At 30.0% G+C, this 23554-nt stretch overlaps 3 protein-coding genes across 3 annotated transcripts; all 3 read left to right on the top strand.

Annotated features, from left to right (window-relative positions):
- The first annotated feature begins 8676 nt into the window (after positions 1–8676).
- On the top strand, positions 8677–9417 carry LOC121122033 (histone H2B). Its single transcript, XM_040717042.2, has one exon. It carries the CDS (start codon positions 8704–8706, stop codon positions 9076–9078), a length of 375 nt encoding a protein of 124 aa, XP_040572976.1. The 5' UTR covers positions 8677–8703; the 3' UTR covers positions 9079–9417.
- Positions 9418–14453: 5036 nt separating this feature from the next.
- Positions 14454–14887, top strand: LOC121121509 (histone H2B-like). Its single transcript, XM_040716458.2, has one exon. It carries the CDS (start codon positions 14483–14485, stop codon positions 14855–14857), a length of 375 nt encoding a protein of 124 aa, XP_040572392.1. The 5' UTR covers positions 14454–14482; the 3' UTR covers positions 14858–14887.
- A 1902-nt stretch (positions 14888–16789) lies between these two features.
- LOC121122168 (histone H2B-like) lies at positions 16790–17441 on the top strand. Its single transcript, XM_040717175.2, has one exon. The coding sequence runs from the start codon at positions 16915–16917 to the stop codon at positions 17287–17289; it is 375 nt and encodes a 124-aa protein (XP_040573109.1). The 5' UTR covers positions 16790–16914; the 3' UTR covers positions 17290–17441.
- Positions 17442–23554: the final 6113 nt, after the last annotated feature.

Genomic DNA, 23554 nt, shown 5'->3' with positions numbered 1-23554 from the left:
AAATGGCTTTGTTCTATTAAAATCACCATAGAAATATCATATGCCAATACTTTGGCTACACATTTTGATCTCATGTAGAGTTCCGACCCTGTACTCTTAGGTACATACACAACATGTGATTGAAAGCCACAGTAAACAATCACTGGGCTGATATGGTGAAATAGTACATAAGAAAGACGTGCCCAGCCTTCAAGAGACATCCTGAGGCTATCATATATGGTATAAAGGCTACATCAAACACTAAAGGGGAGAATATAGCGTTACAGCTGGTCCAAGGATTATGGCATCAACTCTTCTTCGATGTGGGCCCCAGTCTAACAGAGGTGGTAGGATGACGGTAATAGCTCATAATACCATCTACAATGAAAAAGAAAAGGGTAGACCACAACGAGACCATAAAGAGGAAGGAGGGGTCCGGAAAACATCCCATCAATTTTGCAGATACTTTTAAGGACGCTCCTGATCTGGTTCTCCGAGGGTTACAGGTTCCAGGAAGTCATGTACATCGGCTTGTCGAAGCCATCTGATTCAATGGGCCCAGGACGATGGCAAAATAGTCTTTGAGACTATTGGGGACCCCGCTCACACTGCGAAAATTACGAAGAACTTCTTAACTAACAACATCGCTGTCTTGCAGAAACGAATGGTGCACCATATCCTCCGGATATAAATCCCTCGTCTTTCTTTTTTTTTTTCCTTTAAATTTAGAGGAGGCCTGCAATATCCATCATCCGAGCGTTAAAGCCATGAAGGCATCCGTGGGTATATAGTCAAAGTTAAAAATATTGATTTATCATATTTCAAAGTTGCAACGGGGAGATAGTAAACAATTGCAAACTTTAACTTGATGTTTTGATATGCACGTATGAGAGTCCATATATCAAATGATTCATTGCAAGCTGATATAATTAATTAATCCTTTCTAAAATGTATGCAATATTAAAAGTAAATAATTTCTACATTGCACATAAAATGTCGAGTGTAACATATGTTTGTTTTTTTCACTTTTAAGACTATGAAGAATTATTATAGAAATTATGCATGTGCTACGAGTATTTATGAATTACTTAGAAATTTAGGAATGTACCTTTTATATTTTTTTATTGTTGGCAACAAACTAATTCTGAATCTTTTTGTTTTCATACTCGAGAAGCGAAAAAGGTGAAATTACATTTGTTCTACTATGTAGATTGTAGCCGCTTTTTCTACTTGACAATCTGAACAGAGTTTGTTGATTTTCCAAATCTATCATCATTTTTATTTACTACTTGAAAACAGAAAATCTTATTATAAAGAATAACTAGTTTCGTATGTTCTTGAAGGACAGAAAGTAACAATGAGGGCTTACTCGGAAGTTATAAGTCCTTGTTGGGCTCGGAGTAGAATTGAGGATCGACGTCCGGGTAGTTCCAGTCTATATACGAAGTGGGTTTTTGTATTTTTTTCTTTACCCTTGGAGCTGATCTAATAAAATTTAATGATAGTTTATATGTTCTCTTCCTAAACATTCTTCAAATTATCATAATTGTTTCTTTTATTTATACATTCTGGCAGAATATACTTAAGGGAACCTGAGGAGAGAATATCTAAGTAATGAGTAACTACAATTGAATTTTATTGTGTCTTCATATACATAAGACTGAACCCTAAATACAATCTAATTTTATAATACTGATTTCAATTGTTTATAAGGAATGCAGGCTTAACGAAAAGGGCATTATGTAGTTGGATTCTTGTTGGTTACAAGTTATCTAACAAACTGGAGTATACTTGGCTTTAATCAGATTATTGTAACAATTCTTATAAGGCATTGAAATAATGTGAAAAATACAGAATTACTTTTTCGCCAAACTAATAGATAAGAATGAAGAATATGAGAATTGAGAAAATGTTATGTGTTTGACCAGCTTAAAATTTATTATTTCTTCATAAATTTCACCGTATTTTTTTTTAAAAAGATCCCGTAATATACTTATTAACTTTCTGTTACCCCGCTCAAAGACCATTTTCTGGGTATGAGAACATATTGTAGGTAAAATATACTGAAATATATTTTTATAATTTTATTTTTATATGTAGGTAGAGATTGATGTGGATTTTAATTAAATGCTCAATTACCCGAAGTTGGATTGAATTACATATACCAACATTTTATACAACTTAATTGAATTTTTATTTATGTCTGCTATTAATTGAATTTATTTATAGATTGCACCAGAACGTATTTTTTCAACAAATTTTAATTGAATGTCACTTAAATGATAAAGTTAAAAAATAAAGCAAAACGCTACTACAGTTGAATTACCTCACGCAGGCTACTGCCCTTTGTCCCATCAATAACAGAATTGGTTAGTCTATAATACAAGAATTTTTTTAATATTATAGTTTTATCGAAATAGTAGAGGACCATTGATGATTGAATAATTCAATGTCTATTATTTTTTATAACTACTACGGCTATGAAGAAAAATATATAACTTATATCAACGTAACAATATTAAAAATTAAAATCAACACAACCCTTCAGTAGCAATGAGAATGATTTTGATTAATGCTTTAAACAAAATCATTCCCGCCGGGTGGCTACATTAATTATTAGGAGATCTTAGACAAAAATCTATTTATAGTATAAATTATGTTGAAATTTTATTTTTAATTAATAAATTATATCTTATTGAAGTTTAGAATGTTTAGAATTTAATGGACTAATCCGTAGATAAAGAAGATATCTGTGTAAACAAAAAACTAACTATACTGATTGGAAAAAGAAAACGGTTGATGTATTTGCTTCTACTTTTTTTTTTTTTTAAATATTTGATGTCGTGAAATAAGCGTTTCCCTGTAAAAGAAGAATTTTCGCTTATATTTTTCTAAATTGAATGCAAAATAAAATGAAAACATGTTCATTCAAATAGGATAATTAAACTTCCCATGCATTAATGCTATTTTAAAATTAGAAGGTTTCCTCTCTATTTTTGTAATTCATATTCTCTCCACAAATTCATATTATAGGCAGCTTATATTAACAAAAGTCTTAATTATATTTAGAAACATGCACAGACACTTTGCTGAGACCCATATTGCTGAAAGCAACTATGCTGAATAACACTTTCCATAAAAAAAATAATTGAATTCCTCACTCCTATTTTATTAATATTTGAGATTCCTATGTTACACATATTTTAAAAGATAAAATGTTTAATTATTCGCCACGAATTGTAATGATTGAGTGTTCATTTATTAATAATTGATTGATGTAATTATAAGAACACTTCCACAGTTGCCTCAAACTGTCATTAGAACAGTTTGAACAAAAATCATCACAACAGCCAAGTAGATAAATAAATTAGAAATAAAAAAAAATGTTTAAGAAAGAAAAGAAGTCAATCTATCAATGAAAGTGCGAATAAATCAGTCGTATAGATCGAATGTGTTTTTGTTCTTATCTATTTGGTTGACACTCTTCTATCCCAAGATCATATCTTATCCTATAATATCAATATCTGTTTGTCATTGACGTAGCCTTGTAGATAATTACATAGGTTTGCAGCATGGATAATCATTATATATATACATTTTTTTCCCCCCGGCAATGTGTCACAAAGTGTCCATTGGGCACTATGGTCATTCCCAAAGTGTCCTATCGGTAGAGTCTCCGTTTGGCAATGTGTCATAGAACAGGTATATCAGCTATCCTTTGTTTGGTCAAGCCAGGCAGACTTGTCATAAGGAAGATCAATTTAATTTATCTTCATCCCAGAGTTGAGTATCTGATGTAACCCTTCTTTTATTTTGTAGGATTAATCTCTATTAATAAAGCAAAATTCATGCATTTGTTGGTTTGTAAATGACTCATTTCGACAACATGGGTGTGTTTCTGAAGTTCTGCGCGTCATATCAAAAACAAAAATAATATGGGAGTGCATAACTTATATATTTATAAAGTGAAGTTTGTCTGTCTGTTGTCGACGCCATGACATACTCGGTAAATCTACTAGTACAAAATACGTTTCTAGGTTGTACGTTTTTTCAATCCTTTTTAATGAAAATCGTGTCTCTTATAGAGGGGTATAAAATATGACCTAAACGCGTACGAGATTTTTACTAGATCGCTATTTGAAGAGTGTTATTTTTTTAAGCTGTTCCCTTCACAAATGATTGCAAATAAGTTGGAGTCTCTCCCCTTTTTTTTGTGAACTGTTTTTCAATGAGTAATTTTAGAGTCTATTTAACAGAACCTTTCAATTTTATTTACTAAAATGAAGAGTAAGAACATCGAAAAACTGGATAACAATTTATAAAAAGAAGTCAAGTGATAAATTTTACTTTTTCAGCGATTTGTGTTTTTTGGTATTGTTCCAATTATAAGTGAAAAGTAGATTCGGAATTTACTTGCTTAAAAATTAACTCATTATATCAATCAATTATCATTGACGAATACAAATCATTACTAATCAGAAAACCTTGAGTCATTTTATTCCACTTATATTCCATTTTACATCACATTTTCCGGAACAAAGATGTTAGCTAAGAAGAATCACTGCTCCATGGAATAGTTGGGATCCGTCCGTTACACATTTAAATCCATAATATCCAGGATGTGTGTTTAAATTATAATTACTTTTGGATGGGACGTAGACTATGACTAAATATGGTGAGTGACATCCTTGAAACTTGAGAAACTCATACACTTATGAAAATGCTGAATGATTCCCTTCAACAATTCTCCTTCAAACCAAAAGTGAACAGAAGAGATACATATAACATTTCTATTGCGAGAATGAGGAGCTATCTTGCTAAAGAAGATTTTATGGATAAGTTTGTAGAAGTAGCAAGGGATGATTCTTTACTACATAAAGTCCGTCTGGTTAGTCTAAACCAGATCTATCTAAAATATAGAATATCGTTGGGGGTGTTCTTTACAGTGAAAGACAAAAGATGTTACCTTAAAGGAATCAATGAATATGTCCATAACATATATCAAAGTCCATTATAATTATATATTTTTGTCTGTTCAATTTTTAGATCCTGTAAGGAAAGGAATTTAAAGATACATGAGGTACTTGCATGGTTGTCCAATGATTGAGATGGGCTTAAGGATGTAAGGAAGGTTAAAAGCTGATCTTCAGAGAAAATCAGTATCCATTTTTTTTGAAAATTTATGGAATCATCAACATACTTATTTATTTACTATACTACGAGCATCAGTATCATTCAAAAAAATTCTTCCTAAAATTGAAAGAAATCATTAGCATATTTAAATCTTTCCAAATTGGATAAAATTTTCGTTTAAGGTAGGTTGTGTGAATTTTTAAAATATAAAAGATCCGTACATTTTTTTCAAAGGCAATGTAAACATCGTTGCAAAAACGATTTTTTTTTATTTCCAAAAAATGATCCCAATCCCATTTATTTTTGAAAAAAAACCGATCATTGGTCCAAATTTTTTTTTGAAGATTTTTGGAAAAAATGCCCAACATACTTGTTTCAAAATTTTAAAGGCAGCCACTTTCCTCTTCTTAATGAAATACCGAGACCACTTGAGTGAAAGGCCATGATTATTGTCTAGCGCTCTTGAATCCTACAAATTTAATAATAGATTCGGTAAAAAGTATTTTTGTATTTCCTGCAGTTTTTTTAACTAATTATATATTGCTCATTATTGGTCACATCAGATCATACGATAAGGCGTTGTAACGGTGAGTATATACTAAAAACACTTTTTGGACAGTATACCGCTTTAACAATTCCGTTGTGAATTATCGTATGACAAGTTTGGAGGTATCAAAGGATGAAATTCCCCATTCTTACTAACTGAAAGACAAAAGTGTATCGAAAGGACCAAGTGATTTATACTGGGCTAATAATATTTTGGTTCAGTATGAGCGATTTTGTTCTGTTATAGTGGCCTCTAGTCAAAAATGTCGATAAAATCATTCAAAATATCTTAATATACCGACCTGTTAGCAATGGTAGCATCTCCCAGGAGCTGAGCATTCATTATAAAACAGTTTTTAACCATTTGTAGAAGGATATACATTTGGTGGTCCCTGTAAATTTATGTAAGTATGTTTTAATTTTTTTTTCAAATTTTAATCTATAAATAACATTAAGAAAAGTGTACAACTAGTAAAAAAAAACAACCAAAAAACTAATTAATTTATTATCTTCAGTTACTATAGATTTATAAAAATTACTATTACACATATCAACAAATTATCCTTTTTCACCCCTTCGATTAAAATGGTGTATTCCTAAATAATTTTATATAGGAAAACATGATAAAGATGCTTAAAATCCTTCTTTTTTTTTGTTATTTTTCTCAATTAAAGATGTAAATAAAAGAAAAAACCATAAAATATAGTTATATATTTAAAAAAAAAATAGTTTATAATTATGTATCTTTTTCTGAACTGAAGAAAATGTCTTGGAAGTACGAAAAAAAATGACAAAAGGTGACCAACTTTTTTGGAAATTCCTCATTTTGAAAACCACATTGACAAAAGTCATAGTTTTTAATCAATCAAATAAATAAAAAAATCACCTTAAAAACAATAATATTCCAAAAATGATTAAGGTTTTCTTACCTAAGTTTGTTTGTTTTTGTATATTTATTAATCTTTTAAGCTTTTACGTAATATAAAAATATTGCTCTCTGAAGGCCACAAACCTGAAATTGTTGGTTATTTTGGTAATTTTCTTTTCCTTGAGGTAAAAACAATCAGAAAGACACTATTTCAGCCAAGGGAAAAAATTGTTTGAAATGTATCATTTTTTTAAATTTTTGTTTTAATTTAATTTCGACCGAGCAATAATAATTTAATACATCATTACATTTTAAACGTCAAAAATTCCTAGGTAAAACATTAAAAGATAAATTAGAAACAAACAAAAGGTAGTACACTACAAAATAAATAAATAATTAGACAATAAAACAACCAAAGTGCATCAAAGAAGAGTCATAGTGTCATTTTAATTTTCAAATGATTTAACTAAAGAAGGCTTGGGATAGTTACTGCTCTGTTTATGTTCAAAAACTGATAGTAGTAAGTCTATTATTATGCACTCCAACTTCAAATTTTGACCCACTTCCGAATTTATCATTATGAGCCAGTTGCTCTCCGAGAGCATCACACCAAAAGCGTTGAATACTAAATCTTCAGCTGTCTTACGAAGGTAGAGCATCTTAGGGGAACTTTGGAATATATGCAAGAGGACTCAACTTCTATTTTACAAACGGTACAATATTTCTCCGGTGGGTGGAGATCTCATTATTTGTAAATAAGGAACATGTAGCTAATGTATATCCCAACAATTTTTATTCCAAGTTTTTGAAAGGATTTTGCAGAATACATCCCGTATAATTCCAAATAGTGTTGTCGAGGTTGATACAGAACTGATCCAGACGTATTTTTATTGAATATCCCGTTTTATTCTTCAGGAGTCTTCCATAAAAGGGTCTCTTAACTCTGATAAGTGAATAGTGTAATTAATAGTATCCTATAAAATTCAAAAATATATTTGGTATCGTTGAAGTGCTCTTGTTTTCAATCTAAGGGACTCACATCAAGTAGGGAAATATGGAAAAAAATTAATTTGGCAATTAATTTTTTTACAGAATCTAAATTTTCAGCCTTGTACCCCCAAAAAATTATTAAACTATTTTTGTATCTTTTGGCAGTTTTCGCGATTGATAAGCGAAGTATTATTACGTAAAATGATAAATTAATTGAACTCAGATATTTTATGAAAATTAAATCTACAAAGAATTCTAAATTTGGATATCGGTTTTACAATTATACTTTGATAGGTACATTTTAATTCTGACATTTGTGTAATTTTGTTAGTTTTGTTGTTTTTGGTTTGAAAATACAAACTATTGGGTTACAATGGTTTTAAAAATATGGTTTCTTCTGCATTTCATACCAATTTGAATATAAAATTCCTCGTTTAATAAATAAACATGTTTATAGTTGTTCAGTGTTTTGAGAGAACTATACTGCCATTTTAGTTTGGAGTGAACAAAATATATTATAGGCATAGTTGATAAAGAGTTTGACGTCAAAGTCGTCATTCTTCCCCTCACTGGCCGGAGGGTCATGGTAGAGCCTTGCCACTTTTCTTACAGTGGAGCTTCGAATGAAGTGAAATTCTGCTATTTCAACATTGAACCTACCTGCGCTGATTCCAGAGACTAGGGATCCCCTTTGGGCCTCTGTAACCAGCCCATTCATCTTGAGGAAACTAACTTTGTTTTTTCGGCCCTATATATATACCCTTGATGTGTTAAAGAGCAGGAACCTAAAAAAACATGTTAAGAGGTCAAGAAACCGGTTTGAAGTGGCATTCCGAATACCCTGCGCACCTTGTATGATTTCAATGATCGGCAGAAAATATCAGTAGTAAGTCTTCCTTTTTTATGATACTGATTCACTTTAAAAAATAAATTTGAAGACCATCAAATATAGAAGGATTACTGTATTATCACTAGACCAACACCCTGAAAGAATAAAGGTGGTATATATTACTTTAAGACTCCACTGTTGTTTATTATTCATATCATATTGTTTCCCGCGCATTTTACTTAAAAGAGCGCGCACGCAGAAAATTCAACTCCTCAATCCCCTCTCTTTTTATATAAATACCAGCCGGTTAAGAGGGAGATCATCCAGTTTATCTACGTTCACTGAACTATTAACAATCATGCCACCCAAGTCTACAGGAAAGGCCGCCAAGAAGGCAGGCAAAGCCCAAAAGGACATCACCAAGCCTGCTGGAAAGAAAAGGTCCCACAAAAGGAAAGAATCTTATGCCATCTACATCTACAAGGTCTTGAAACAGGTCCACCCCGACACTGGTGTCTCCTCCAAGGCCATGAGCATCATGAACTCTTTCGTGAACGACATCTTTGAGAGAATCGCCGCCGAGTCCTCTCGTCTCGCTCACTACAACAAGAGATCCACCATCACCTCCAGAGAAATCCAAACCGCTGTCCGACTTCTCCTCCCCGGAGAGTTGGCCAAGCACGCTGTCTCTGAAGGCACCAAGGCTGTAACCAAATACACCTCCTCTAAGTAAATCACCATTCTTGGGGATCGATAACCGAAGTACAAATGATATACCAGGTCCTTTTTAGGACCACCATTTCTTTTCTTTAAGTATACCTGAAGCTTATGTTTTGTTCATGAAATATTCTTTATGATTAATCAAATTTTCTCTTCTTGAACTCAAAAGTCGTTTGAAAACTCTGATCCTGTTTATCAGTATTTATTTTTGGAAGAGTCGTCTTTGTTTAACAAATTCTACTAATTGCAATATTTATTACCAGGGAAAGGTGTTTATGACCACCCAACTTTGACACTTTCATTTATAATATACATAATGTCGATGCAAAGAAATATATACTTTTAAATCACATTGATTTGTCTTCACACTTTCAATGACTGTGTGCAGAGACTGATTACTTACACCAAAAGTAAAAAGGGAAATTTGTTTTCTTTTTAAAAATATATTAATGTTTTGAGTTATTTAAAATTATTTTGTTCAATATATAGGTATATGATTAATTGTTATTTTTCCCTTCAAATATTTACAAACGAGAAATGATAGTGAAAAAAAATGACTCATATTAAAACATAATTTTTGACTAACTAAAAGAACTCTTGAGAAAGTTTGAAATGTTTCAAGAGATATCAACTGCCATCAAATTTATATTTAAAAAAAAAAACAGGATATTTGCTTAAATACTGTCCATATACCTCAAATTAAAGCTTTTTGTAAAAATAATAAATTGAGCTTCAAAAATGTAAAAAGTATATTTTACAACTATTCTGAACCAATCTATATTTATTTGTCCAAAAAACATCAAATGTTGTAGTTTTAAAATTTGCTTATAAAACCCTTTTTTATTCCCTAAGCATATTGCAATCCAACTATTAAACTGATAAATATAAAATTTTGCAAATGCGTTTAATTAACATTAAATTAAGCAAAATATAAATTTTTAATAATCTTGGCCTAAATGACCTTCCACAACCTTTTCTTGGAAAAATATCTATATAATTCAATTTTATAGAACAAAACTAAACATCTTTGGTGTTTCAAAAGTTATCCGATTATTTTGATTATAAATATTACCTTTGTTTTAATGACCCTTTTTCTTAACATTTATTTCAAAAACACCATTACATTCCAATAAAACAAAATTTCAAGTTGGTTAAAATGTTTTTTTTTTTTATTTAAAATAAACAGATATATTAATAAATTTTAGGTTAATGGACTAATTATAGCAAAATAATGACTGCTTACAGTATTATTGTTCAATTCCATTTAACCATGTAAGCTAAAAAGAATTAATATCTATAAAAAATATACATAAAATTTAGTAGGATTTGCATGAATACTACAAGATATCCATTTTGATTTGGTATTCAGAATGAACTTAACAGTATTTATATATACTTTAATATTAGTCATTTTCTTTTATTAACATATGTGTGTGCATACATATTATAGCCATCAAAGCATTTTATTGTGCTCAAATTATTTTAAAAAATGCAAAATCAAAGCAATGAATTTGACACTACAAGTTCAAATACTTGCAAGCCTAATGAAATTTGAGTTCTAATTAAAGATTTACTTGGTAAAAAACTTTTACTTATAGCTTCTAAACATCATAAAATAAATCTAAGGGGTGGCTTAATTTAAATTTTATTAAATCGGAAATTTAATTGTCGATTTTCGTCAAACTCGGAAAAATATAGTTTTTTTGGCACAAGATTCCTTATGTAAAGTTTCGAAGGAATTCATAACAAAACGAAGGAGAAAGAGTAAAATGGACAACAGCTTTTCTCAACCAGGATCTCCCCATGACCATATCCAAGAAGCTCAAGTGCAGCCTTACCACTGTTCATCGTCCTAGGGACTTATTCACCGCTAACACGGTCTTGAGAATTTTTGCCAGAATAGGCGAGGATAGTCCTTCTATTTTTATAGAGAGGAAAGAGCAGCTCAATGCAGATACGTACATCGAACTTCAAAGTAAGAAAGTGCTACCTTGGTCAGGAGAAAAGTTCAGGGACAACTTTTTTTTAACTCTAAGACGGAGCTCCGTGAGACTATTTTTAGATGATTTTGTTACCACAAGATCGAACCAACCTTGCAGTTATTGCAACTGCTTTTTTCTTAAGTGTATGGGTACTATATCGTCATCAGATGTTTCTTTCTTCAAAATGTTAGGATATATTGCCTTTTTGAAGGCATATAAGACATTTCAATTGAATTTGCAATGGATAGTCTTGAAAAAATTATTTTCAAGCGACAAAAATAGAAAATAATCAGAACTAATCATTTTATTTCTTGGCAATGCCCTGAGTGATGAGTTAAGTTCATATTACCTAGTGTAATACACCATACCCTTTGGCTTTCAAAAAGAATAATTAGTCAACAACTGAAGATATTTAGATTATAATTCGAATTGATTCGAAGGGAAGAACGAGAAAATCCATTAATGTGTTTTCATTGTACGACTATGCATGGAAACTTGGATCAATGCATCTCAGGCCAGATAATTATAGAATATTCTTCAATTAATGGACATATTTCAAAACCATCGCATGCAAATATATCAAGCATTTATGGTTTTACTCGGAGGAACTTTCTTTTTTCGATGATTGAGTAAGTTTAATTACAAAAAGATAAATGCTTAGCTCTCTAGAAGTAAAAACCATGAGGAAATAAAACTTAACACTTGATTTTATATATAAATAATAATATTGAAGACATTGTCACGAAGAAATACAAAAAACTTATACTTCTTTGAAAGCAAAAAAGTCACATCATCCAATGAATTTCTGAGGAGAACGATGATAGGCGCGGCGAATGGAATGTAGGGGGAAAGGTCTTAGAGAAAAACCTATTAACTTGCAATAGAAAAGGGAGGCATCTTTTTTTTAGAGTGAGCTCGTCAAAATTAATATTCCTGAAATGTTAGGACATAGACTATGATTAAAAATGGTGGGTGACGTCCTTGAAACTCGAAAAATGCATTCACTATTGAAAATGATGATTAAATTCACATCAACTATAAGCCAAGAGTGAACCGAAATTATCCATATAACATTTCTACTTCAATAATGGGGAGATATTTTGGAGAAGAAGATTTAAGCCCTTCGTTAGTAACATTCTTTTTTAAGAAACTTATTCAATTTGCGTAAAAGTCATCCCTAAAATAAATAAATTGTATTTCATGATTCACAATCGTCATAAACTTAAGTTTTGATATTTTTTTAAAAACCATTTAATCCATTTTACATTCGTAAATATCAATTAAATGGCTAAACTACTTGTATTAGTTTAAGGCACGTAAAAAAATAAATTATTTTAATACAGAATATTTGTTTATAGGTCTCAACAAGATATAATTTGACATAAACATGAGTAGTTAAAATACTTCAACTTTATTCCAGTGGAATATACAAAATATTTATTACTTTTAACGAGTTTTAAGTGCCAAACATGTACTTCATTTTAATATGGTTGACTATTATATTTTTTTATAAAATAACAGGATTGTGTAGGTCCTACAAATTGAATTGAAATCAGAAATTAGTTGCGGTATATGAAATTTAGAGTATAGACAATTTGAGTAAACTAACAAAGGAGTTAGGATAAATTTGTGAATGCATCAAAAAAGTAAAGCAGGGTGGTTCTTCACTGCAGAAAGTCCGTCTTAGATCCTATTCTTAGTCCAAGATAGATGTATCTAAAATATAGAATATAGTCGGGGGTTTTCTTTACACAGAAACAGTTTAAAGACTCACGTTGTATTTGTGCAGAATGCAACTAAACAGAAAAAATCCCACACGTATTCCGAGTTTGCAAGTTGTTGACAAAAATGATGGAAGCCGTCGGAAACGGGATAAGGGAGAGGTTTGGAATGAGTCCCTCTTCACAGCAACTCCTATACTTGAGGGAACCAAGGAAACACTTCGTGTGGCCTCTAAAGTAATCATTCCATCGAAGTATTGATCTCCATGACATGATATAACAAAGTTTACTTTTCTTTTAAAATAGAAAAAGTAGATCTAACTGAGTTTGAATTATATAAACAACAGGCAATCTTATTTTTATGAACTTCAACTATAACAATGTGATATAATTTTTTTTTTTTTTTCAAGTGGTCATTTCGTATTGTTTCATATTATTAAGTTTGAACTTAAGTGTTTTATGAGTGTGTATGTAATATGAATATGTGTATTAGTAGGTTTGGGTATTCTTGTGATATACTGAATATGTAATTTTTTTGTTTCTAGATGGTAAATCAATCAGGAATAAACCATCTCCATCCAAGGGCAAAATTTATTTTTAAACTTGACAGTATTTGATTTTCATTTACCATTTTTTACTTTATATAATTTGATAAAACTCACACATTACTGAATCTATTGAATTTTTATTTTTCTTCGAGATTATATAAATCTATAAGAAGAAAAAAATAATTTGCATTTATGTACTGAAGTTAGAACTTTCTTAAATTCACGAATAGGGGTTTTAGCTATATATTTATTTATTATGATTTCTTCACTTTTGAACAATGAATCCTTCGAGTTTGCATAAGATTATGGAGAATTATGTGACCATAAAAAATTACAAATACGTTTTTTTTTTCTTAAATGTAACATCGGCATATATTCACTATTGATGAGTTGCGGTTTATATATTCTAGCACGGTCTAAAAATCCTTCTTGGTTCAGTAAACGTCTTATTATTCGAGTTGACAAGTTTGTAATGAAAAACTAAAGAAGGACTATAATCAAAAAAATATATCAGTTTTAGTTCTCTTCCGTTTTCGTTGGACACTGCCAAGAGGTCTAACGTTCGATCCAGGAGTCTGCCAAGGCCATGTGGATCTTGTACCTATTTGAGAAGACAGAATATACCGCTAGCTGCACTTTGCTAATAATAAAATCTATCTTAAAATAGTTCAATTGTAAATGAGATCTAATAACAAGCCACTCCACCATGGATATAGTAACGATGAAGGAAATTATTATAAATGTTAATGGTTTCTAAGCCGTCATATGCCATAAATAAAAATGATATATACAGCTATGAAGATATTTTTCCCTATATTTTATTCATACACGCATACAGTAATAAATATAAAATAAGAATCAAATGCAAGTTCGGAAGGTGATTTCTTAATTGATACTTAAGTACATTCTATCAAATTTATCGAATACAAGATATTGTTTCCCTTATCACAAGACCAACACCATGTTACAATGAAGGTGGTATTTTTTTATTTTCAGAATCAAGAGTTTTTTAGAAATAATTATGTTCCCGCGCATTTTCCCATAACAAAAAAGGAGAATTCGCTCGCTCAATATAACTTCTCAATCTCCTCCCTCTTCATATAAATACCAGCCGGTTCAGAGGGAGATCATCCAGTTTATCTACATTCACTAAACTAATAACAATCATGCCACCCAAGTCTACAGGAAAGGCCGCCAAGAAGGCAGGAAAAGCCCAAAAGGACATCACCAAGCCTGCTGGAAAGAAAAGGTCCCACAAGAGGAAAGAATCCTATGCCATCTACATCTACAAGGTCTTGAAACAGGTCCACCCCGACACTGGTGTCTCCTCCAAGGCCATGAGCATCATGAACTCTTTCGTGAACGACATCTTTGAGAGAATTGCCGCCGAGTCCTCTCGTCTAGCTCACTACAACAAGAGATCCACCATCACCTCCAGAGAAATCCAAACCGCTGTCCGTCTCCTCCTCCCCGGAGAGTTGGCCAAGCACGCTGTCTCTGAAGGCACCAAGGCTGTAACCAAATACACCTCCTCTAAGTAAATCACCTTTCTTGGGGATCGATAACCAAAGTACAAATGAAATACCAGGTCCTTTTTAGGACCACTATTTTCTTTATTTAAGTATACCTGAAGCCTATGTATTGTTAATGAATTATTCTTTATGATTAATCAAATTTTCCTATGGGTTATTAAAAAGTTGTCTGTTAAATATGCTTATCATTATTTCTTTTTTGATGAGCCATAATTATTAACCATCTTTATTAAACAAATTCTCCATTTGCAACTATCATTACCCGATTACCACAACAGGGGATGTGGTCATGATCACACCTCTTTTTGACATTTAGGATCTTAATAAATATAGAGGCAAAGAAATAAGTATTATTCAAATTACTATAATATGACTTTTCATAGTCATAATCAGTATGCAAAGTCTGATTTTTGGCCCAATAAGTCAAGAGGCAAAATTATTGCACCAATAAAATTGTATTTATGATTCGAATTTTTCTTTACGTAAGACCAATTCAAATTTTTTTCTTAATTACAATCAAAAGAAAATAAAAAAATACTATTAATAGTCACTTTTAAAAATAGTCTAAAATTTTCATATGGTACACAATAAACTGTCAAAAATAAGACTGTCCCATATAAAATTTATAAAAAATATCTCCAATACAATAGTAGTTTAAAACTTCAGATGACCGAATAATTATTTGTCGAACAAAGAACTGCATATATATTTTTTGTTCTGTAATATTTTTTTTTAAATAACATAGCATCTACTTATTAGATTTTTCATTATCAACATAGGATCTACCGCTGTGGTACTGTTTTACGAAAAATTATGTATAAGTGCGACCTGTAAAATACGCTAAAAAGAAAATAATTTAATAAATAAACTTGACAAAATGAATGGAAACTTAGTATTAATTAATTGTGTGAAAATGTATCATTATATTTTATTTTTAGTGATTTTTATATGGTTACTCTGTACAAGTTTGCTCGCACGTCATAATTTATCTTTCTATTTCAAAATTAGAGACAACGAAACCTTCGAATTCATTTCGAAAAATCATTTCTAATTTGAGTTGACAGTTTTTTTGGACTGGCCTTTCTCACCTTTGCTACGTTTTGTGGAGTAAAGATTCGTAGAGAAGTCAAAAGGAATTTCCCAAAAGGGTATGGCTTTGGATAAGGTTAAGGGCTTTTGGAAACTGGGATGAGGCTGAAGGTTTTTAAATAAAAACCTTTTCTTAAACTACAAAACTTTGCTTAAATGAACGTGTTACAGCAAGACTAATCCCTTTTGAAGGATGATTTCCCTATAATTTTCCTGTAAGGACATGAAAATAGTCATGTCCTTACAAAATTTTAGCTTTTTTTTTTATCTAGAAGGTGGTTTTTGACTATTATTTTGTTTAACATATATGAACAAATATTTAGTATTATTTTACCGCCTAGAAAGACATTAATTTGTAAAATATAGTTTGTAAATACATTTTTTTAGATTTAAAAAATGTTTTGATTGTTTTTATAGTATTTTTACATAAAAAATGTCTAAAGAAACGCAAAAAAATGAGAAAAACATTAACCCATATACCTTAAAATCAAATCAATTCTTTAATAGTTATTTAAGATTTGTTGCTTGATTAATAATTTTTGTACACATATTAAGCAATCAAGCTCTATTGATTGTATATTAAATATGGCTTTCTGTAGTCAAAAAAATAATAATTTATGGGTCATTCCTGTAATTTTCTTGTTTCTTGAAGTAAAAGTCATCAGTAACACAATATCTTAATAAAAAGCTAAAATTTGATCACTAGAGCAATCTTAAATTAAAACTTGGGTGTATTTGATTTTTTTGTGTTGAATCTATGCAATTTATTTTATTAATGTTTACGGTTTCTAAAACTGACAGATATCAAAAATAAAAATTATGTATACAAACATAAAGATATTTTCCCGCGCATTTTACTTTAGAGAGAGCGCGCTCGGGGGATTCAACTCGTCAATCCCCTCTCTTTTTATATAAATACCAGCCGGTTAAGAGGGAGATCATCCAGTTTATATTCATTCACTGAACTAGTAACAATCATGCCACCCAAGTCTACAGGAAAAGCCGCCAAGAAGGCAGGAAAAGCCCAAAAGGACATCACCAAGCCTGCTGGAAAGAAAAGGTCCCACAAGAGGAAAGAATCCTATGCCATCTACATCTATAAGGTCTTGAAACAGGTCCACCCCGACACTGGTGTCTCCTCCAAGGCCATGAGCATCATGAACTCTTTCGTGAACGACATCTTTGAGAGAATCGCCGCCGAGTCCTCCCGTCTCGCTCACTACAACAAGAGATCCACCATCACCTCCAGAGAAATCCAAACCGCTGTCCGTCTCCTCCTCCCCGGAGAGTTGGCCAAGCACGCTGTCTCTGAAGGCACCAAAGCTGTGACCAAATACACCTCCTCCAAGTAAAATCATTAGTCTTGGAGATTGATAACCATAGTACAAATGAAATAATAGGTCCTTTTAAGGACCACCAATTTCTTGATTAAGTGTTTATTCTCTAAGCTTCACCTAAATAGTACAAAAAAAATCATGGAAAGTGTAATTAAGATGAATTTGTCATATGTTTATATCAATATTTATACATTTATTTAAAAACATAATACTTAGTTATAGGCTTAAAAAAATATTAAACTTAATTTTGGTGAGGTTAATAGAATTTGCAGACTAACAGAAGCTTAAAATGTGAAGCAAATTAAACACTGTTATAAATGGTATAATAAGAAAAATTTTAATTGTAGGATTAATTCCTAGAAAAGAACAAGAATCCCATATGTAACATGTACAGGAAATATTTTGTAAATTTCTATAGCCCTTTTGGTGTGCCATAATAAAGAGTGGACGCGGAACATTAGATTTCCAGCAATTTAAATTTAAAATTGCCGAAACATGGAAGGAATTTCCAGGAGAGAAAGAGGTTTTTAATACAATCACGTGATGTTCAAATAAAGTAATCTTGTCACACTGAAAAAAAAAAGCAAACTTCTGATTCGCCCACCCCCTCTTGTGTCATCGACTCATCAGTTGTGCGGGTTAGTGTAACCACATATGTTTGAGTAGAAGCAATATTAATTCTAAGTTTATTAATCTCTCTTAAGTCCATTGCAAAGGAATTATGAGTCACAAAAATCATCAGTCAACTATCAGATAAATTGGGCAAAGAAAAAAATATACAAAAAACAATTCAGTAATTATGTTTAGCTTTTTTAAATAGGAGCTAACCCAAATAAAAAAGTGGTCAGGCGTTTCCCCACCTGAACCTTCTATTGCTCGTTAAAGAATTTTTTTGAAGATCCTATAAGCATATCCATGAGCGTCTGGAGGGGCTATTGCCTCCCCTCCCCAAATTAAGGAATTTTTGTTATTTACTAGAAAAATTAATATTTGATATTTAATTAGATTTTTCAAGTTTTTCTCTTATTTGTAAGATATTTTCAAAAAAATTATATAAAAATTTAAATTTTGAATTTTTTTTCCCCATAACTATTAATTTTTTGAGATAGTTCTTGAATTTAACATCCCAAAAATTATATTTTTTGAGATAGTTTTTGAATTTTACTAGCCCAAAAATTATTTTTTTGAGAATAAATATGAATTTATGTTATTTTTTTTTTTGCAAATTTAATATTTGAAATTTAATTGAGGAATTATTTTTCCCTAAATAAGAGTTTTTCATTTTTATAAAAAAGTGTAACTCGCTTTAATTAGTCCTCAAATTCTGCAAAGACTTAAGTTTTAAAGGAACTTACGAGGGTTGTCGGAAATATTTCAAGCCTACCAAAGGTACAAGCCATTTTTCTTTCTTTTTTTAAGAATAGTTTCCTGATCCCAACGATGTTATTTTCTCTTTAACCTATCCAAATAGTAATCAGCCTTTTTCTCAGCAATTTTATTGATAACGAAAAACTTTTATTCTTGTCTCAATACCTCAGAGGTGGATTAACTTAGACTCGTCAAATTTTTACACAACTAGCCTTTAAATGTTGGATATTGTTAGAATCTAATTTAATGTACTTTCAAAAACAATTATTTAATGACATCTCGATACTCGATTTCGCCTATTGTAACAAAAAACACTCACTCAAACGACTATTCAATAACAATTGTCGTTCTAAAATGTTTTAAACTTTGATGAGTAAGTTTCACGAGCTGCTAAATAGGTTGTGACTCGCTTTTATTCACGAGTGAGTGCTGCAATCATCACGTTGAGGTGATAAACTTTTCAGACAACTCTCGTATTTATCAGAGAGTTTTAAATCATATCATTAAATTTTTTAAACTTTTATAAGTTGTAAATAATTATTTGCTATCTTTTGGTATATGTTTAAAGCGTAGAAGGTGCCACCAAATATCGTTCAATAACGGAATATGTAGTTTAAACATTGTTTCTGTCACAAAAATTACAGGATAATTATTATATAAAAAATACAAAATTGTGTTTTCTATAATTATTTACTAATATACCTACAGCTCCTTTGAATCCAAAATAACAAAAATTTTATGTCTGATGTATGAAGCAAAATAAGATGATTTAATGAATAAGTTTTCTTCAAATCTAAAAATGTCCCAACATGAAGATTTTTTTTTTTTTTTAAATCAACTTGCTAGTACTAAAACGTTAAGAAACTACATATTGTTTTGCGTCAAACATAAAAGTAATCTTAAAGAAAAATTAAGCGAATGAGAAAATCTCAATTTATTTAAAACGTCATATATACAAACAAACCAATATATCAAAGATATATTTATGTTTTAGCTATAGTTTAGAACTTTTATTTGATATAAAAAAATATATTCACCCCATAGAGTCTTTTATGTAGAATCTATAAATTTGTCACTCGTCTATTGCAACGCTCAATTTTGGCTACAATAAGTACAATTTGCAACGCAGTCTAAGAGCTAATGAGAGCACACATTTTTGAGAAAATAATTATTCCTGCCTTTTGTGGTGACGAACAATATATATTCAATATACGTCCACATACACCTGTAAAAACCCCGTGCCAAAAAGCTTTGTTCTCTTATTGCATAAAACAAACCATGCCCATGAAATGTTTGTTAGTTTATCATTTGGGAAGAAAATATATTGAATATAGCTTGGACTTGAGCTTCAAAGATAAGACACACACACACCCACAAAACAATTGTTTTTATTTTCCAATATCTGACTCTGAGATACAAAATAAGAATCTAGCCAAAGTACCCAACTTTCCATTGCAAATAGTCAGTAACGTAGGTTTGTTGTACGTCGAGTTACTGTTCATACCTTGAATGCAATGGGCATGAGCGTTCTTTAGGTAAATGAAAAAAAAAACATAACGTCAAAGAGTGGCGCCATCTTGTAGCAAAATAATTCAACTCCCAAAATGATAGTTTTATTCAATTAAAGATAAGATTCATATGTTACTCACAAAAAAGACGCGGTGAAAACTCTTAAAATCATGCCTTGAATATCTTTCATTCAATTTCCTTTATAAAGCTGTAAGTATTTATTAATTATAATCAATTAGAGGATGAAAGTAATTTATATTAAATATTTTACAACATGTGTTCATCATTACCCCAATACCAATTCAAACTTAAAAAATAATTAAAAGTTTTATAATATTTTACATATCAACTATGTTAAATACATATATACTAACACATATTTTACCTTCAAGAATGTCAAAAATGATCAAACTGCTTTTAATTTATATTGAAAAACAATGATCTGCGTAATTTTCCCGCGCATTTTCCTTTAGAGAGCGCGTGCTCTTTATATTTACTTCCTCAATCCCCTCTTTTTTCATTTAAATACTTTCTGGTTAACAAGAAGATCATTCAGGTAATCTACTTTCTGCATAAGTAAACTATAATAAACATTAATAATAAGATAATTTTGTTGTGCTTGCATATACAGCCCCATAAAATACAACATCACACAAGAAAAAAAATGCATATTTTTTGAATTAGGCTTTAATAAAACAATATGGAATAATTTTCTATGATATTCTTTATCATAAAATGATGAATAACTTAAAAAGGGCTAAAGAAAAGAGTCTCGTTTTTTTTTCATTTTTCACACAAAAAAAAAAAAAAATATCTTGAGTTCAATAAAAGATAACAGGATCAATGAAACCAGTTTATTAATAAACAACATATACTTGAACATAAACTTAATTAATTGAACTTTTATTGATTAAAATTTTAAGAAATATTTCCCTTGTTTTAAACATCAAATCGGATATTGTAACCAGCATCTGATAGGAACTGGGGAAATTATTCCATATTTTTTTTTAAAGCCCTTTGTAAAATATTTGCATTTTGATTAATTGATATAATATAGTAAAATGTATCGATAATTACTTTAGATTATGCTTATAAAACTGTATTGTTTATGAAATTCAAATGCCTCAATTTTGACGTTTTCGAATCCCCTTTTCAAATATTTAGTACTTTTTTTTTTTGTACTCATTTTGAAAAAAAAAAAACAAAAAAAATCATATTTCTATAGAACACTCTGATTTAAGGAATACTTAGTTCATTTATTTAAAAATATATATATAACCTCATTTTTATTCAAGTGTTTAATTTCATAACACAAATTTATCACAAAATTCAATCAAGACTTAAAATGTTAAACAAGCAAGAACCTTGCGTTGAGCTAACTGTTGACTATAAGAAACTTATCAAGAAAAGATGCAAAGGTAATATCAAACCAATAAGTTCCAGGTATGATACATTTTTATAGATATTTGAATAGGATGATGACCATTAAAATACTGCATTATCTTGATTTTTAAAAGCCAGTTATCTGAAAATTAAAAAAGGAGCATCAGCTGCAATCAGCTGTGACGAGGGGAGAAGAAAATCAAGAAGGATGTTGACAAGTACTACTCAACTCTACTCTGAAGACAACATGGACTTAAAATTATACCTCTGCAACAAATCTTCAAAGTCCACTTTTTATGAGTACACAGCAATATTTTAGTATAATTGATTCTAGTAAAATAGAAAATTCACTACTACTCAGGAGTGAATTAATAATGACAACTGCTCAGGTGAAGAAAATTCATTCTTTAGAATTCTAATTACAAAAAAAAAAATCCATAATTCTATAAAATTATATAAAACTTATTTAATTAATAACCAATGACTTCATCCAGGACTGGGAAAACATTTGTGAATATATCATGTTTGTAATAATTAGTCGAGTGAATCCTACAATAGTAAAAATTATATTATATATCATTGATAATTTCGTTAAAATAAAATTCTACTATAAAAAAAGTATATATATTTTTGCAATTATAGTTTCTGAAATGAAATATTGCCCACGAAATCTTTTTTATAATTGTACCATGAAGGATGTACTTTTTTTTTTTTTTTTTTTATCTCAAATAACTATTAATGAACACTCAAAAATGCAGTTGCAAATCTTTCACTCAATCTAACTTTAATCTAATTTGATCAAAATCATTTTGACGACCTTTCAGTTTTTATAATAGTTTGTAAAGCACTTATAAAATTGATTTTAAATTATTTTATTATATTTAGACAAAATATGGTTGATCTTGAGCACTTTTTGATCTAATATTTCTTTAGTAAAATAAAATCAATACATAACAATTTTGAAAAAAATATTTAAGTGGTGGGTCCGTGTCTTTGAGAGATATGTTTGATTAGTTTTTATAAATTAAATTAAACAATAAAATTTCTAATGTAATCATTTTTAGAGGTGTAACCCTAATAAAGTTAAGCAAATCGTGTATTTTGTAAGTAATTCACAGTCAATATTTATTCCCATAAATGATTATTGGTGGAATTGATTTATTATCCAAAACAAATGGTTTAGCACAACCATTTGTTGTATTATTCAAACAAAAATATGAACATTGAAACTAATCTTAATACCTAAATAATTTATGCTGAATATTTGTTATTTGACGATGTTCTATACCCAATGTCGGAGGTTCAATTAGTTCACTTTACTTTTTACAAACAATGGTTACTAGATGAGTGGAACTTACATAACATAATCAAAACCTCAAATTATAATATCTTTAGTTTAATTATATATGAATTTGAAACTATCGCCACAATTAATGGTTCAACTAAACTATTGATTTGGATTCAGAAATAAATTCTATAAATACTTTTTATGAGATGGATATTACATGTAAATTGGTTTTAGATAAGAAGATTTTCTTAACTTAATAACCTGCTAAAAAGTCAGAAATCTTATTTCAGAAATTTCATATCAAAATTTTAGAGTTATAAAAAAATAAACGTTTCATTTTCCCCAAGCTAATAGATAGGTGTGTTGTTTGAGAGATTTAAGTTAAAGACATATCATCAAGGTCAACCATACTTTTTTATACCTGAATAAAAATGCAAAATTTGAAGTATTTTGTTCTATAACTCAAAAACTATTAAATGATATATCAAATGCTACCATTTTATTAATTATACATTCATATGGAACCATTAGATGACTGGATTACAAACACCTATTCAAAAACAAGGGTTGTCATAAAGATTTCAAATCTAATTCGTCATTCAAACCAAGTTTGAGTTAAAGATCTAACATTCCGTTTTATTTGTTTTTAAATAATGGTTTATTTTATATAACAAATATAGTTCAAATTGCATGAAAAAAATAAAATAAATTGAATTATTTATAGAATAACGT

This window comes from Lepeophtheirus salmonis, chromosome 7, assembly GCF_016086655.4.
Source record: "Lepeophtheirus salmonis chromosome 7, UVic_Lsal_1.4, whole genome shotgun sequence".
Taxonomy (NCBI): domain Eukaryota; kingdom Metazoa; phylum Arthropoda; class Copepoda; order Siphonostomatoida; family Caligidae; genus Lepeophtheirus; species Lepeophtheirus salmonis.
This window is presented reverse-complemented; position numbering and strand designations above follow the sequence as displayed.